The sequence below is a fragment of the Panicum virgatum genome, chromosome 5N, assembly GCF_016808335.1.
Source record: "Panicum virgatum strain AP13 chromosome 5N, P.virgatum_v5, whole genome shotgun sequence".
Classification (NCBI taxonomy): Eukaryota; Viridiplantae; Streptophyta; class Magnoliopsida; order Poales; family Poaceae; genus Panicum; species Panicum virgatum.
Window position 1 is genome coordinate 60,304,691 of NC_053149.1, and position 13,735 is coordinate 60,318,425.

A 13,735-nucleotide genomic window follows, 5' to 3' on the forward strand; every position below is an offset into this window, starting at 1 on the left:
ATTAAGTTTTGTGTAGTAGTGATCCATAGATGTAAAGAGTATCAAGTATGAGAAAATATGTGGACGATTGGATTATATAACTAGATAGCAGTTACCAATTCGAGTCTGAAATGAGGCAAAAATAAATGGGCAGGCTTACGAACAAAGCTAGCATTATTGGTCTAGAATAAAAATGCATGGCCTTCATTCTCATTAAAAGTTCACTTCCGCAAATGAGGACAGTGGTCCAAGATATAGTATATGTGCATAAATTTGCAAGAATTTTCAAGGCCACACATTTTACACAAATTTGTAATCTCAATTCTTTTCTACGATCAGTTTGGCCCTGGCATGCCCTGCCTCTATCCTATACTGCTCGCCGACCCCCAGGTGCGCCATCAGGAACCAGACGACCGTGAGCAGCTCGCCGCCGCCGCTCAGCTGCTTGGCGTGGAAGTTGCTCCGGCACTTGCTCGCTGCGTAGCAGAGCATCTCCACCCACACCACGCGGATGACGCGCCACCGCCTGCGCGGCGGCAGCTCCAGCAGCGACTTGGCCAGCCGGCACGCGTCAAACAGCACCGACTTGCTCCGGTCCCCCTTCACGTCCCTCGGCGCGATCTCGGCGCTCACGCCGAGCACCATCCCCGCCGAGGCCCCCGCGTCCGGGGGCGCCGTCCCAGCGCGCCCGAAGAAGTTCCTGGCCTCCGCGCAGGTGTCCCCGAACCGGATCTGCCCGATGCCCGCCGTCAGCATGAAGGGCCGCGCGACGAGGAGGAAGAGCATGTAGTTCGACATCGCCCGGCTGACCTCGACGTACGGCGCGACCTTCGCGTCGCCGGTGTCATCGTCGGAGTGGAAGCAGAGGTCCGTGGCAATGTGCCAGAGGATGATGCTCTCGTCGAACTCCACCTCCACGCTCCAGCCGAGCTCCTTGTAGTAGCCCTTGCACTGGAGAGCCCGCCAGGGTTTGAAATTTCGGCGAAATTTCGCCAAAATTCGGCGAAAAATTTCGTTTTCGCTAGTTACCGGGAAAAAAAATTCGGTATTTTTCGGAAAATTTCGTTTGAAAATTCAAAATTCAAAAAAAAATCGGCCAAAATTCACCGAAATTTCGGAACGAAATTTCGTTTCCGCTAAACACCGGGATTTGCAACGAAAACGAAATGGTTAACCCTGGAGCCCACTGGCCCCGGTGGTTGCTGAACTTGCGGTAGCTCTCGGCATCCACGATGCTCGCCGTCTTATCCTTGAGCTCCCTGAACACCACGATCTTCAGCTCGTGCGACACCTCGATGTGACGTATGTGCAGCCAGCTGTCCCAGTGCCCTTTGAGCCCGAGGACGCTCAGGACCTTGGTGAGCACGGTTGGTTTGTCCAGGAGGCAGAAGCTGATGATGTTGTGCTGAGCCATCAGATTGGACCACTTGGACCGTCTTTCCGGATGGAAATACTGAATGCTCCGGAAGATCAGATCGCTCAGGAAGCTGAGATTACAGCTTCGCAGAGCGGCGAACGTCCAGTAGGATACGAGCATCATTCCTACGGCGTACACCTCCAAGCACAGAGCTCCTCCGAACAAGACGTTAGTGATGCAGACATCGACGTGGTTGTATGATGAGTGGTGCTTACCCTTGTGGTGGCGCAGCACGTTGAAGAGAAGGCAAGCTGTCGACGTCGAGAGGAGCGTCAGGCAGCGGAGGAGGCGGCCGTACCAGGTGTGGATCACCGCCGCCTTGGAGTGCAGGGTGTCGTACATGAGCGACAGCTCGATCTCGATGACCTTGTACGCCTGCTCCGGCGTGAGCCGCAGGAACGTGGCCTGGCTCCGGGTGCGCTCCTGGAAGCTGAGGATGAGGTTGACGAAGAGCCGCCTGAAGATGACGAAGAAGCGGCTCGCGTCGGCGATGACATCCGTGTACGGCACGGTCTCCTCGGCGACGCCCACAGCGGTGGCGGCGGTGGCGGCGGTGGCCTCCGCACGGCGCTCCTGCTCGATGACGATCTCCACCTGGAGCCCGGCCTCGTGCGTGAACCGGTACTCCTCCATGAACTTGGCGTAGTTGGGGCCCGGGTCCGGCGTCGTGACCATGCCGCTCCACAGGTTGTCCATGCTCGCGCACTTGAGCGCCCATGTCCTCTCGCCGTACTTGACGATACCACTCACGAACATGAACACGGCGGGGGCTAGGATTGTTAAACATCTTGTAACTAAATATAGACATGTAACCGAACCAAATATGGAAGAGTCATGACCGGCTAAGGATTATAGATTGTCTAGGACTCTTGTTACTAAATTTAGTCTTTCCTAATTTTATCTCTAGCCGGTCATATCTCCTTCATATATATCTGTAACCGCACCATGTTGTGTATGTATCTGATTAACAAGTAGCCACCGTGACCTCTGAGTTTAGAGGCCGGTGTTCCACCCAAGGCTTCAAGTGCGCCTCTGATTTTACATGGTATCAGAGCATAGGCGATTCAAGAATCAAGATCTCCATGGCGTCATCAAGCTTGACGACCAATCCTCTTCTTGGCGTTCAAGTCACCGAGAAGCTCACCCGCCAGAACCATGCGATGTGGTCGGCGCAGGTTCTCGCGACCTTACGAGGCGCGAGGCTGGAGCGTTATGTCAACGGCAAAGCCGTTGCTCCCTCTGAAGAAGTGAACGAGAAGACAGCCGATGGCAAGGTTGTCACGGTCGTCAATCCAGCCTACGAGGAGTGGTTTGCCGCGGATCAGCAAATCCTCGGCTTTCTCCTCGGTTCCCTATCTAGGGACATCTTGGCACAAGTCGCCATCTCAAGGACCGCCGCTGAAGCATGGAAGGCGATCAGCGACATGTTCGCATCACACACGCGTGCCCGTACTACCAACGTACGTCTCGCCCTCACCACGACGAAGAAGGAGAACATGACCGTAGCCCAGTACTACGGCAAGATGAAGGGGCTCGCAGACGAGATGGCAGCAGCAGGAAAGCCCCTTGATGATGAAGAATTGGTGATGTATATCTGCAATGGTCTAGATCCAGAGTTTAATCCTTTAGTCTCTGCTCTTATAACTAGGGTTGAACCTGTCACCCCCACTGAATTGTACTCACAATTACTAAGCTTTGAGACTAGATTAGAACTGCAGCTTGGCACAGGATCTTCATCAGCCAATTCGGCAGGAAGAGGAGGTGGCCGTGGCGGGAACCAGCAGTCGCGTGGTTCTAGCCGCGGTGCTCGTGGGCGTCCAAATTATGGTCGGGGCGCTGGTGGCCGTGGGTCTGGTGGGCGCGGACAGCAGCAACAGCCGCGCTACAACCAGCAAAACCAGCCGCGCAGAAGCTTTCCCACTGGTCCTACTGCAACCCACGACAACAATGGGCGCCCCATATGCCAAGTCTGCTTCAAGACAGGACATACGGCGCTTGAATGCTGGCATCGCTTTGATGAGAACTACGTTCCAGAGGAACGACACATTGCTGCTGCTATGAGTCTCTACTCCATGGATCAAAACTGGTACATGGACACTGGTGCTACAGACAATATAACCAGTAATCTTGAGAAGCTCGCCGTTCGTGACAAGTACAACGGAGGCGACCAAATTCACACCGCAAGCGGTGCAGGTATGGAAATTAAACATATTGGTCATTCAATAGTTCATACCCCAACTCGTAATTTACATCTAAATAATGTTCTCCACGTTCCAGAAGCTGCTAAAAATCTTGTTTTTGTTCATCGTCTTACTAAAGATAATTCAACTTTCCTTGAATTTCATCCTGATTATTTTTTGATCAAGGATCAGGTCACGAAGAACACCATACTTAGAGGGTCATGCCGCAGGGGCCTATATCCTCTTCCTCCTTCATCCACAATAAAGCAAGCTTTTGGAGTCATCAAGCCATCCTTTGAAAGGTGGCACAGTCGTTTGGGCCATGCTTCTGCCCCCATTGTTTCTAACATTATTAGTATGAACAATCTTCCGTGTTTAGGTGAATCAAATAAAGAGTCTGTGTGTGATGCTTGTCAAAAGGCAAAAAGTCATCAGCTTCCATATCCAAAATCGCATAGCATTTCTAGCCAACCTTTACGGCTTATCTTTTCTGATGTTTGGGGACCCTCGCCCTTTTGTGTTGGAAGAAACAGATTCTATGTTAGTTTTATTGATGACTATAGCAAATTTGTGTGGCTTTATCCCCTTAAGCACAAATCTGAAGTTTTCCAGAAATTCCATGAGTTTCAAAATCTTGTTGAAAGACTCTTTAATCGAAAGATAATATCAATACAGACTGATTGGGGAGGCGAATATCAAAAATTGCATTCCTTTTTTGATCACATTGGCATATCCCATCTTGTTTTATGCCCTCATGCTCATCAGCAAAACGGAGCCGCCGAACGAAAGCATCGCCATATTGTTGAAGTTGGACTAGCTTTATTAGCTCATGCATCTATGCCTCTTAAGTTTTGGGAAGATGCTTTTATAGCCGCCACTTATTTGATTAATCGCACTCCCAGTCGAGTCATCAATTTTGAAACCCCTCTTGAGCGATTGTTTCAACAAAAACCAGATTATTCTTCTCTCAGAATTTTTGGCTGCGCTTGCTGGCCGAATCTTCGTCCCTATAATGCCCACAAATTTCAATTCCGATCCACAAGATGTGTTTTCCTCGGCTATAGTCCTTTGCACAAAGGATTTAAGTGCTTAGATCCTCCTACAGGGCGAGTTTATATCTCTCGGGATGTCACGTTTGACGAAAATATTTTTCCGTTTGCCCAACTTCATCCAAATGCAGGAGCACGTCTTCGTCATGAGATCTCTCTCCTTCCTTCTGATCTTAGGCCACCAACATCTGATCAAGGGGGAGAACTATCGAATGATCATATGTTTAATTCTAACAACTCATGTGATGAAGTGTGTGCAGAAAATAGGGTGGATACAGCAAATTCTGAAGAGCCTCGCGGGGTGAATCCAGCAAATGGCGTTGGCACTAGCGCCGATGCCAATTCGGTTCCAGGACCGATCCTGTCGCCATCTGGATCAAGCGGCATTGGCGCTGGTCCGCTCCAACCAGAGGCCGCCACGATGCCGACAGGAGAGGAGGAAGCCGGCGACAATTTGCCTACTCCAACCGGCACAAATCCCAGGGCGGAATCTCCTGGAACGCAGAGAACATTATTTAGATGTAAATTACGAGTTGGGGTATGAACTATTGAATGACCAATATGTTTAATTTCCATACCTGCACCGCTTGCGGTGTGAATTTGGTCGCCTCCGTTGTACTTGTCACGAACGGCGAGCTTCTCAAGATTACTGGTTATATTGTCTGTAGCACCAGTGTCCATGTACCAGTTTTGATCCATGGAGTAGAGACTCATAGCAGCAGCAACGTGTCGTTCCTCTGGAACGTAGTTCTCATCAAAGCGATGCCAGCATTCAAGCGACGTATGTCCTGTCTTGAAGCAGACTTGGCATATGGGGCGCCCATTGTTGTCGTGGGTTGCAGTAGGACCAGTGGGAAAGCTTCTGCGCGGCTGGTTTTGCTGGTTGTAGCACGGCTGTTGCTGCTGTCCGCGCCCACCAGACCCACGGCCTGCGCCGCATTCACCAGCCCCTGAATCATCTGCTCCAATTAGTTCTGAACCTGCTGGTATGGCTCCTGCTGAGGAAATTACAACGCGTCCAAGAACACGACTACAGTCGGGGATACGAAAGCCGAAGGTATATACTGATGGCACAATTAAATACAGTTGCTTTACCTCGTCAGGAGAACCACAAAATTTAAATGAAGCTTTTGGAAATAAACATTGGAAAGAAGCTATGGATTTAGAGTACTCTGCCTTGATGAAAAATAAGACATGGCATTTAGTACCTCCAAGAAAAGGAATTAATATCATTGATTCAAAGTGGGTCTATAAGATAAAAAGAAAAGCTGATGGAAGTCTTGACAGATACAAAGCTCGTTTAGTTGCAAAAGGTTTTAAGCAAAGATATGGTATAGATTATGAGGATACTTTTAGTCCTGTAGTAAAAGCAACAACAATCAGAGTCATTTTATCTGTGGCTGTGTCAATAGGATGGAGTCTTCGTCAGTTAGATGTACAAAATGCCTTCTTACATGGAGTTTTGGAAGAAGAAGTATACATGAGACAGCCACTAGGATATGAGGATAAATCTTTGCCTAATTATGTTTGCAAACTTGATAAAGCTTTGTATGGTTTTAAGCAAGCGCCAAGAGCGTGGTACTCTAGATTAAGTATGAAACTACAGAGTTTAGATTTTAAGCCATCACGAGCGGATACATCTTTATTCTTCTATAACAAGGGAAATATCAGCATGTTTGTTCTTATTTATGTTGATGATATTATTGTGGCAAGCTCAGTACCTAGTGCAACTACAGCTTTACTCAGTGATCTTAATAAGGAGTTTGCTTTGAAAGATTTGGGTGATCTACATTATTTCCTTGGAATAGAAGTGAACAAAGCCTCTGATGGTATAGTTTTGTCTCAAGAAAAATATGCTTCAGATATTTTAAAGAGAGTTGGCATGAGTGATTGTAAACCAGTAAATACACCGATGTCAACCTCAGAAAAACTTTCAGTTCATGAAGGAGGTTTGCTTGGTCCTAGTGATGCGACACAATACAGAAGCATGGTTGGTGCTTTACAATATTTGACGTTGACAAGACCAGATATTTCTTTTGCAGTCAACAAGGTATGTCAATATTTACATGCTCCGACTACAGTTCATTGGTCAGCAGTTAAAAGGATTTTACGGTATATTAAACACACTATGAAGCTCGGCCTAAAAATTGGGAAGATGTCATCTCTATTGGTTAGTGGCTTCAGTGATGCAGATTGGGCTGGATGTATTGATGATAGGCGCTCTACAGGAGGTTTTGCAATTTTCTTAGGTTCAAATCTGGTTTCCTGGAATGCACGCAAGCAGGCGACTGTATCAAGATCAAGTACAGAAGCAGAATATAAAGCGTTGGCCAATGCAACTGCAGAAATTATGTGGATTCAAATCTTGTTGTTGGAAATTGGAATTCCAGCACCAAGAAAAGCAAAGCTATGGTGTGATAATATGGGAGCTAAATATCTCTCTGCAAATCCAGTTTTTCATGCAAGAACAAAGCATATTGAAGTGGACTATCACTTTGTTCGTGAAAGAGTTGCAAAAGGATTACTTGATATTGAATATGTGTCGACAAGGGACCAAGTGCCTGATGGATTTACAAAACCATTAGGTGCGCGACAATTGGAGATTTTCAAGGGCAATCTTAATCTAGAGAAGATTTAGATTGAGAGGGAATGTTAAACATCTTGTAACTAAATATAGACATTTAACCGAACCAAATATGGAAGAGTCATGACCGGCTAAGGATTATAGATTGTCTAGGACTCTTGTTACTAAATTTAGTCTTTCCTAATTTTATCTCTAGCCGGTCATATCTCCTTCATATATATCTGTAACCGCACCATGTTATGTATGTATCTGATTAACAAATAGCCACCGTGACCTCTGAGTTTAGAGGCCGGTGTTCCACCCAAGGCTTCAAGTGCGCCTCTGATTTTACAAGCATGTCGGCGCCGGGGTGCGACTTGGTGAAGACGTACACGGCGAGGCCAACCTGTTGAGAAATGGAGGCGTCGTTAGCTCGAATCTGCACTGCTGCAGCGGGCGGCGCACAAGATTCTTCCGAGAGCGGCGGCCTGCGTACCTGGCTGAGCAGGCTGAGCAGGTGGCGCTTCCAGAGCTCGTTGTCTTCGATGGAGAAGGCGGTGATGGTGTCCTGGCCGCCGAGGTGGAGGAGGAGGAACGGCGCCCACAAGGCCTGGATGCGGTGGGTGCGCTTGAAGGTCTGTGGGTCGACGCCCTTGGGCACGCGCGTCTGGGAGAGGTACCCGAGCGCGTAGATGGCGATGGAGTCGGCGAGCAGGTAGGCGAGCCACAGCAGCAGGCTCAGCGCGGCGGAGACGTTGCGCTTGCGGATGCCGGCGAAGAAGAGGAGGAACACCTGCAGGGCGAGGCTGGTGAGCACGAGCATGCGGATCTCCCATTCGTTCCACACTGCCAGCAAGCTATCCATGTCTGCCTCCCCTTCCACCCTGCCTGCCTTGGCCTGCGTGAGTGCGTGTCCAAAGGGATCAAGTCTTCTCTGGGGGTCAACACTCACTTGGGGCCACTGGCGAGTGGCGACTGATTGCTTGTCCTTTTCTTCTTCTTTTTTTTTTTTGAGGAAAGCTTGTCCTTTTTTTTTTTGAAAGGGCCATCGCTTGTCCTGACTCCTGAGTCCTGAGTCATTCTCCGTTTACTCGCTACTGAGTTCCAGGCTTCCTCTTGAGTGGGCTGATACGCCAGATCGCTATTCTCGGTGCTTCTCTCAAGAAACAGCCGAGAAATCATCACTGCAATCCACATATTCCGGTGCAAGGCCGACGCCGTCAATGGCTGTGGAAGTCGTCCAGTTCCTGGTGAGGAAGTTTGTGGATAGCCTCGCGGAGGAGGAGGCGGCCGCGGCGGCGATGGCGACGGAGCTCCCTTTCATCGCCCAGTTGAACTACATGCGGGCCGAACTGGAGAAGGCGGCTATTTCTCCCGATAACGCCGATGAGCTCCGGGAGTGCCTCTACGAGCTCAACGACTTGCTCGTCGAGTGCCGCATGCTCACGAACCGCCCGCACCGACGGCGGCGATTCTTCACGCAGCCCGACGCATGGCGGTTCTCCAAGACCAAGAAGAGGGTGGCCGCGGTCAGCCGCAGAGTCCTCCAGTGTGTCGGGAACGACTCCGGTGGCGGCGCTGCGGCGTCGCAGGAGGACGGCGCCGGCGCCGCCGCGGTGTTGGACGACGGCTTGGCTCGACCGCAGCAGGATCCACGGATTCGACCAGCAGCTCACGGAGCTCGAGTCCCTGGCGTTCAGGGACTGCGGCGCAGGGAGGCTTGCCGGCGTCGGCATCGTCGGCATGGGCGGCATCGAGAAGACCGCGCTCGCGCAGCTCCTGTTCAGCAGCCCGAGCGCTAGAGGGCGCTTCTTCCCCAGGATCTGGATGTGCATGTCGCGCACCGCCCGTGCCGGAGCAGACAGGCGCAGGGAAGTTTTGCAGGGCATCCTCATGGCTCTTGGACACAGGAGGATGCCATCCTGTCCATGGATGGCAGCGGTAGCCTGGCGGTGCTGGTGATCGCCGTCCACGAGCAGCTCAAGGGGAAGAGGTATCTCATGGTGTTCGACGACGTGTGGCACGTCGACGACTGGTACGCCGACGTTGTTGGCGCTGGCGGCCGGAACGCGCCGCGGAGAGCGGACGACTGGTCAGAACGCCTCGCGTTCGGGCTGCCCAAGGAGAGAGGCAGCCTGGTGGTCGTCACCAGCCGACTGAAGCAGGCTGCCGAGACGATGGTGGGGAAGAGCTGTCTGCACCATGTGCAGCCATTGCGCAACAGCGAGAGCTGCTGGGCAATTTTCATGGACGCCCTCTCCCAGGCGAAAGGGACGGTCGATCTCGCCACCGTTGACAGCATGAAACGGGAGATCCTTGAGACCTGCGGCGGGCTCCCATCGGCGGCCAAGACAATGGGAGACATTTTTGCAAGAAGCAGCATCCCCTCGCTAGCATCAACATCTACTAGCCAGGAAATTAGTAAGAGTGGCCACATCATCACTGGCAACAATGGAAGTCTGAAATAGGCAACACATCTGTATAGTAGATCCAATGGTACTTTGTCTAGTACTAGACTACTAGTGACTTGAAGAGTTCATTCAGGATGAAAGAATGTTCATAGCTGTTCTTGCGGTAAAAGGGGGTGTATGTGCACAGTAAGAGCTGCTCAAATTTGCCAATATGCTCCGCCAATGTGCTTAGATACACTGTAATATTACTGGGATTATTGCTTGGTCCACATTCTTTCTCATGGAAAACTGTTCCTGATAATGAGATGCAAATATAGTGATACTGTATGACTGCAAGAGTAATAATAAAAGCTCAATTGATTCAACCCTCTCTCCTACTTGTTGACTTGTTGCGTCTCATTGTTCATCCATACCCCATCCTTGTCACAAGGGAAAGATTTTAGCTTCATACATCTGAAGACCTCCAGAAAGGCCAGTTTTGGAAACATGTCATGCACCTGGGTCCATTGCACTGATAAATCATTCAAGAATTTCAGGCGCAATACCTCAATGTTCCACACCTCTGGCTCGTTTTTGTTGCCAAAAGTATTTAGCATTCCTCCAGTGAAGTAGAGTCTCTTCAGTTTCAACAACTTGGACTTAACCAATCTGGTATCTTCTCCCCAGGGAAGCAGCGCAGGTCTAGCTTCTCGAGATTTAGAGGTAGTGAGAGTGAAGCTATCAGTGATGTTGAATCAGAAGTTTGATGGACTCGTTCCTTCTTTGAAAGTGATACAGCCCATGTAATTTTCAAGATGTGAAGGCCTTTGATATTCTGAAGCTCATTCAATTCGTCTTCTGTCACTGTAACTTTGCTTCCAATATATATGCTCAGCTTCTTCAGTTTGTCGAGCCTGGCCAACTCTGCTACTCGACAATTGTAATTGCCAGAGGAACCACCAATGACAAACCCTTTCAGGACTTGGAGTTCTGTAAGCAAGCTAATATCCTTTGGCATGCCTTCCAGCAAGTAACACTCTGACACATCAAGGTGAGTGAGCATCTGAAGAGACGTAATGCTCTCAGTCAGCCTCTCAAGGTTATGACAAGCATGAAGATCCAAGATCCTGAGATTTGAGAGTCTACCAATTGAAGCAGGAAGTTCAATGATTCTAGAGATGTCCAGTTGGTGCTCTTCAACTAGACAGGCACGGTAAGTAGCTGAAAAGTCCCATGTTGCATTGCCATCTGAATCAAATTCGAAAAACCGTGCTTGGCTTGCAACAGTAATCAACATACGCCGGATCCAAGGGTGCAACTTGCATTGGTTGACACCATATCTGCGTTTCTGGTACACTGGTTCAATCATCTCTCGAGCAATCAGCTTCTCAAAGCACTCCTTCCTGACATCTTCGGCTGTCTGACTTCTTGTGGCTGCTACTAAACCCTCACCAATCCACCAATGGATCATGGCCCTCTTGCTGATGATGGAATTTTCTGGGAAGATAGAGAAGCATAACAAGCACAGCTTCAGCTGTAGATCAAGATTATCATAGCTAAGCTGCAAATTAGACATGGTTGAACTCTCAAGGATTTTCCTCTCAATCTCAAGCCTTTTCCACTGCTCCGAAACTTTTGCATGAACCCATTTAGATGGTACTGATGAAGGCAAGGTTGTGGGAGCTGCTGCCTCAATCACAGGAACATGGAGAGGAATTTGCATACGATCTTTCAACATGGACAATTCAGTGTTGACAATTTGGAGCTTGGAACATATTGAATTGAGCTGGCTGTCTTCTTCTATGATTTCATCCAAATGCCGAGCTATTCCTCCAAAGTCATTTATAATCTCAATTTTCCCATTTAGATACTCTCTGTAGTATATTCTTGACCTCACAGGCTTCTTTCTTGATATTTTCAAACAGAAATGTAATATCTGAATATGAACTATCCTCATTGGGAACAAAAGGAACAGCTCTTGCCTTTTCCAATTGCATCAAAAATGGAGAAACAACTTCCTCCAATGTCCGCTCCTGCGACATGCTAGTTTTAGCAATAACCTGCAAGGAACCAGCTGGAAATGAAAGATTGATGTGCTGGTTTAAAAATTGTTCTGGATCCAGCCACTTCTATTTTTTATCCCTGCAATGTTCTTAGCCTATAAACTTGAATTGAGCTATTTCATGGTGTATCAGTGTGTTATTTTCACAAACTATATTAGGCGATACCACTGCTTTATTGAAATCCAATTGGCCAAGTTACAGAGGGAGTTTATAGACAGGACTCAGGAGTAGGGTGTAGGGACATCAAGTTAGAAGTTATCCATTGTCCAATTCTATTATCACAGGAAGGCTAGTGAGCATAATTGTATTTTGATTCTAGTCCCACAATTGCCAAGGCAATTCCACTAGCCTTCCTAAAGTTTAGCACAGTAAAGTATTGATTCACGGTTGGATTTGAAATTGGCCAATCTGGCGAGGGAAAACTCCCACCAAACTCCCACCTTATAAAACTCACGATATCCATACATACACCTAACAACATCACTATGGAGCTGTTATCCAAAAAAATCACTATGGAGCTCCAAATTTGATGTGGGAGAGTCAGCAGTGATCGGAAACAATGGAGTTGGAATTCTCGAAGACTTGTAGTAGTACTAAGGATATACCTCGATAATTCTGATATTAGTTGGTAACTTGTTTTACGCCACTACTGAACGCTTCTACTCCTACTTACTGAGTTACTGTCATGAAGAGTTCCGTCAGGAAAGGAAAAGAGCTTCACTGCATCAGGGCACCAGGATAGGAAAGAAAGAAAGAAAGAACTCACCGAAGGACTTCACAGGAGGGTTGCCGCAGATCCGCGACCGCGGTTTACCCCGGCCACTGCCTCCTCTGCGGCAGCCGGCAGGGCCTACACAGCCAATCTGCTCCTCTTCACGTTGCTCAACTCCCTCCCCCGCGCCGGGCCTCGCGCTTCGACAGGTCGTTGCTGATGGAGAGATGAGCACAGCTCAGTAAGACTCGGTGCGCTCGGGGTAGATCAGGGTGCTTTGGGTTGGAGTTTCGGCCGAAAGGGGAGGGTGTCGCCCGTGCGTCGCCGGCGCTGAAGGCGCCGAGACGACGGATCTCTGCAGTCTGCACCCGCTTGCCGCCAGCAATAGCAGCAGCCCGCAGCGGGCCTTTTACATTTTTACCATTATAACAAATTACACTCATCAAATTGTCATCTTTAAGATACTACCTGCATCTATAGCAGCAGTGAGAAATTTAATTTATATATTTACCACTTTTACGCATGTGGCAGCCACGGTGGCATGCCATGCAAGCACCGAGTCAGCAGAGCCCCTACGCCGTGTACTCGCCGTTAGTGGGTGCTGGGCGCCTGGGCCCAACCTGCCGGGTCCTGCAATTTTCTCTCACTACCATGTGGGCCCACTCGTCAGCTTCATCTCCTACCTCCGTCCAGACGCCACGCCTGTCGCCTCCGCGGCCACGCGCCGCACGCGCACCCGCCGCAGCGTCCCTGCGCCGCCCCTCACGCGCGCCCCACCGCCGTTGCGTGGCCGGCGGAGCCCAGCTCCCTGTCGAGGCCGCCGACGGCCACCTACGCCGGGAACCAGGGTCCGGATCCCGTTTGCACTGGGTGGAGATCGAGTGGGAGGGAGCAGGAGGGGCGGCGCGCCGGCGGGAGGGCTCGCCCCTACTCCTCCGCCGCCGCAAGGTCTCGCGCGGGCACGCTGTGGCCGAAACTCGAGGTCCGCCGCGCCGCGAGCTCGCCGCCGCCATGCCTCGCGCCCACCGCCGGCGAGGGAAGAGGGGGTCGTGTCGCAGGAGAGGGAGGGAGCAGAAGGGGCGGCGCGCCGGCGGGAGGGCTCGCCCCTGCTCCTCCGCCACCATAAGGCCCCGCGCGGGCACACCGTGGCCGAAGCTCGAGGGCCGCCGCGCCGAGAGCTCGTCGCCGCCATGCCTCGCGCACACCGCCGACGAGGGAAGAGGGGGTCGTGCCGCAGGAGAGGGAGGGAGCAGGAGGGGTGGCGCGCCGGCGGAAGGGCTAGCCCCTGCTCCTCCGCTGCCGCAAGGCCCCGTGCGAGCACACCGTGGCCGAAGCTCGAGGGCCGCCGCGCCGCGAGCTCGCCACTGCCGTGCCTCGCGCAC

The 13,735-nt window shown here is 50.5% G+C and overlaps 1 protein-coding gene, 1 non-coding gene and 2 pseudogenes across 2 annotated transcripts; 2 read left to right on the forward strand and 2 right to left on the reverse strand.

Annotated features, from left to right (window-relative positions):
• Window positions 1-49: 49 nt before the first annotated feature.
• On the reverse strand, window positions 50-8,196 carry LOC120673107. The gene is made up of 5 exons (XM_039953796.1): window positions 7,685-8,196; window positions 7,541-7,594; window position 4,082; window positions 1,165-2,166; window positions 50-941 (listed from the first exon to the last, which is right to left on the reverse strand). Exons 1-5 carry the CDS (start codon window positions 8,051-8,053, stop codon window positions 298-300), a joined length of 2,070 nt encoding a protein of 689 aa, XP_039809730.1. The 5' UTR covers window positions 8,054-8,196; the 3' UTR covers window positions 50-297.
• On the forward strand, window positions 2,959-3,097 carry LOC120677088. Its single transcript, XR_005676153.1, has one exon. It is a non-coding gene; the product is annotated as a small nucleolar RNA Z247 (small nucleolar RNA).
• Window positions 8,197-8,374: 178 nt separating the features above from the next.
• Window positions 8,375-9,964, forward strand: LOC120673106 (annotated as a pseudogene).
• Window positions 9,712-12,760, reverse strand: LOC120673105 (annotated as a pseudogene).
• Between the last annotated feature and the right edge of the window lie 975 nt (window positions 12,761-13,735).

Bases quoted from the DNA above. Each gene is read 5' to 3' on its own strand.
- LOC120673107 (XM_039953796.1), bottom strand. From the start codon at position 8,053: ATGGATAGCTTGCTGGCAGTGTGGAACGAATGGGAGATCCGCATGCTC. The intron at 7,595-7,684 runs GTACGCAGGCCG...ATTTCTCAACAG, and splicing joins TGCTCAGCCTGCTCAGCCAG to GTTGGCCTCGCCGTGTACGT. The intron at 942-1,164 runs GGGCTCCAGGGT...TCAAACCCTGGC, and splicing joins CAGCAACCACCGGGGCCAGT to GGGCTCTCCAGTGCAAGGGC.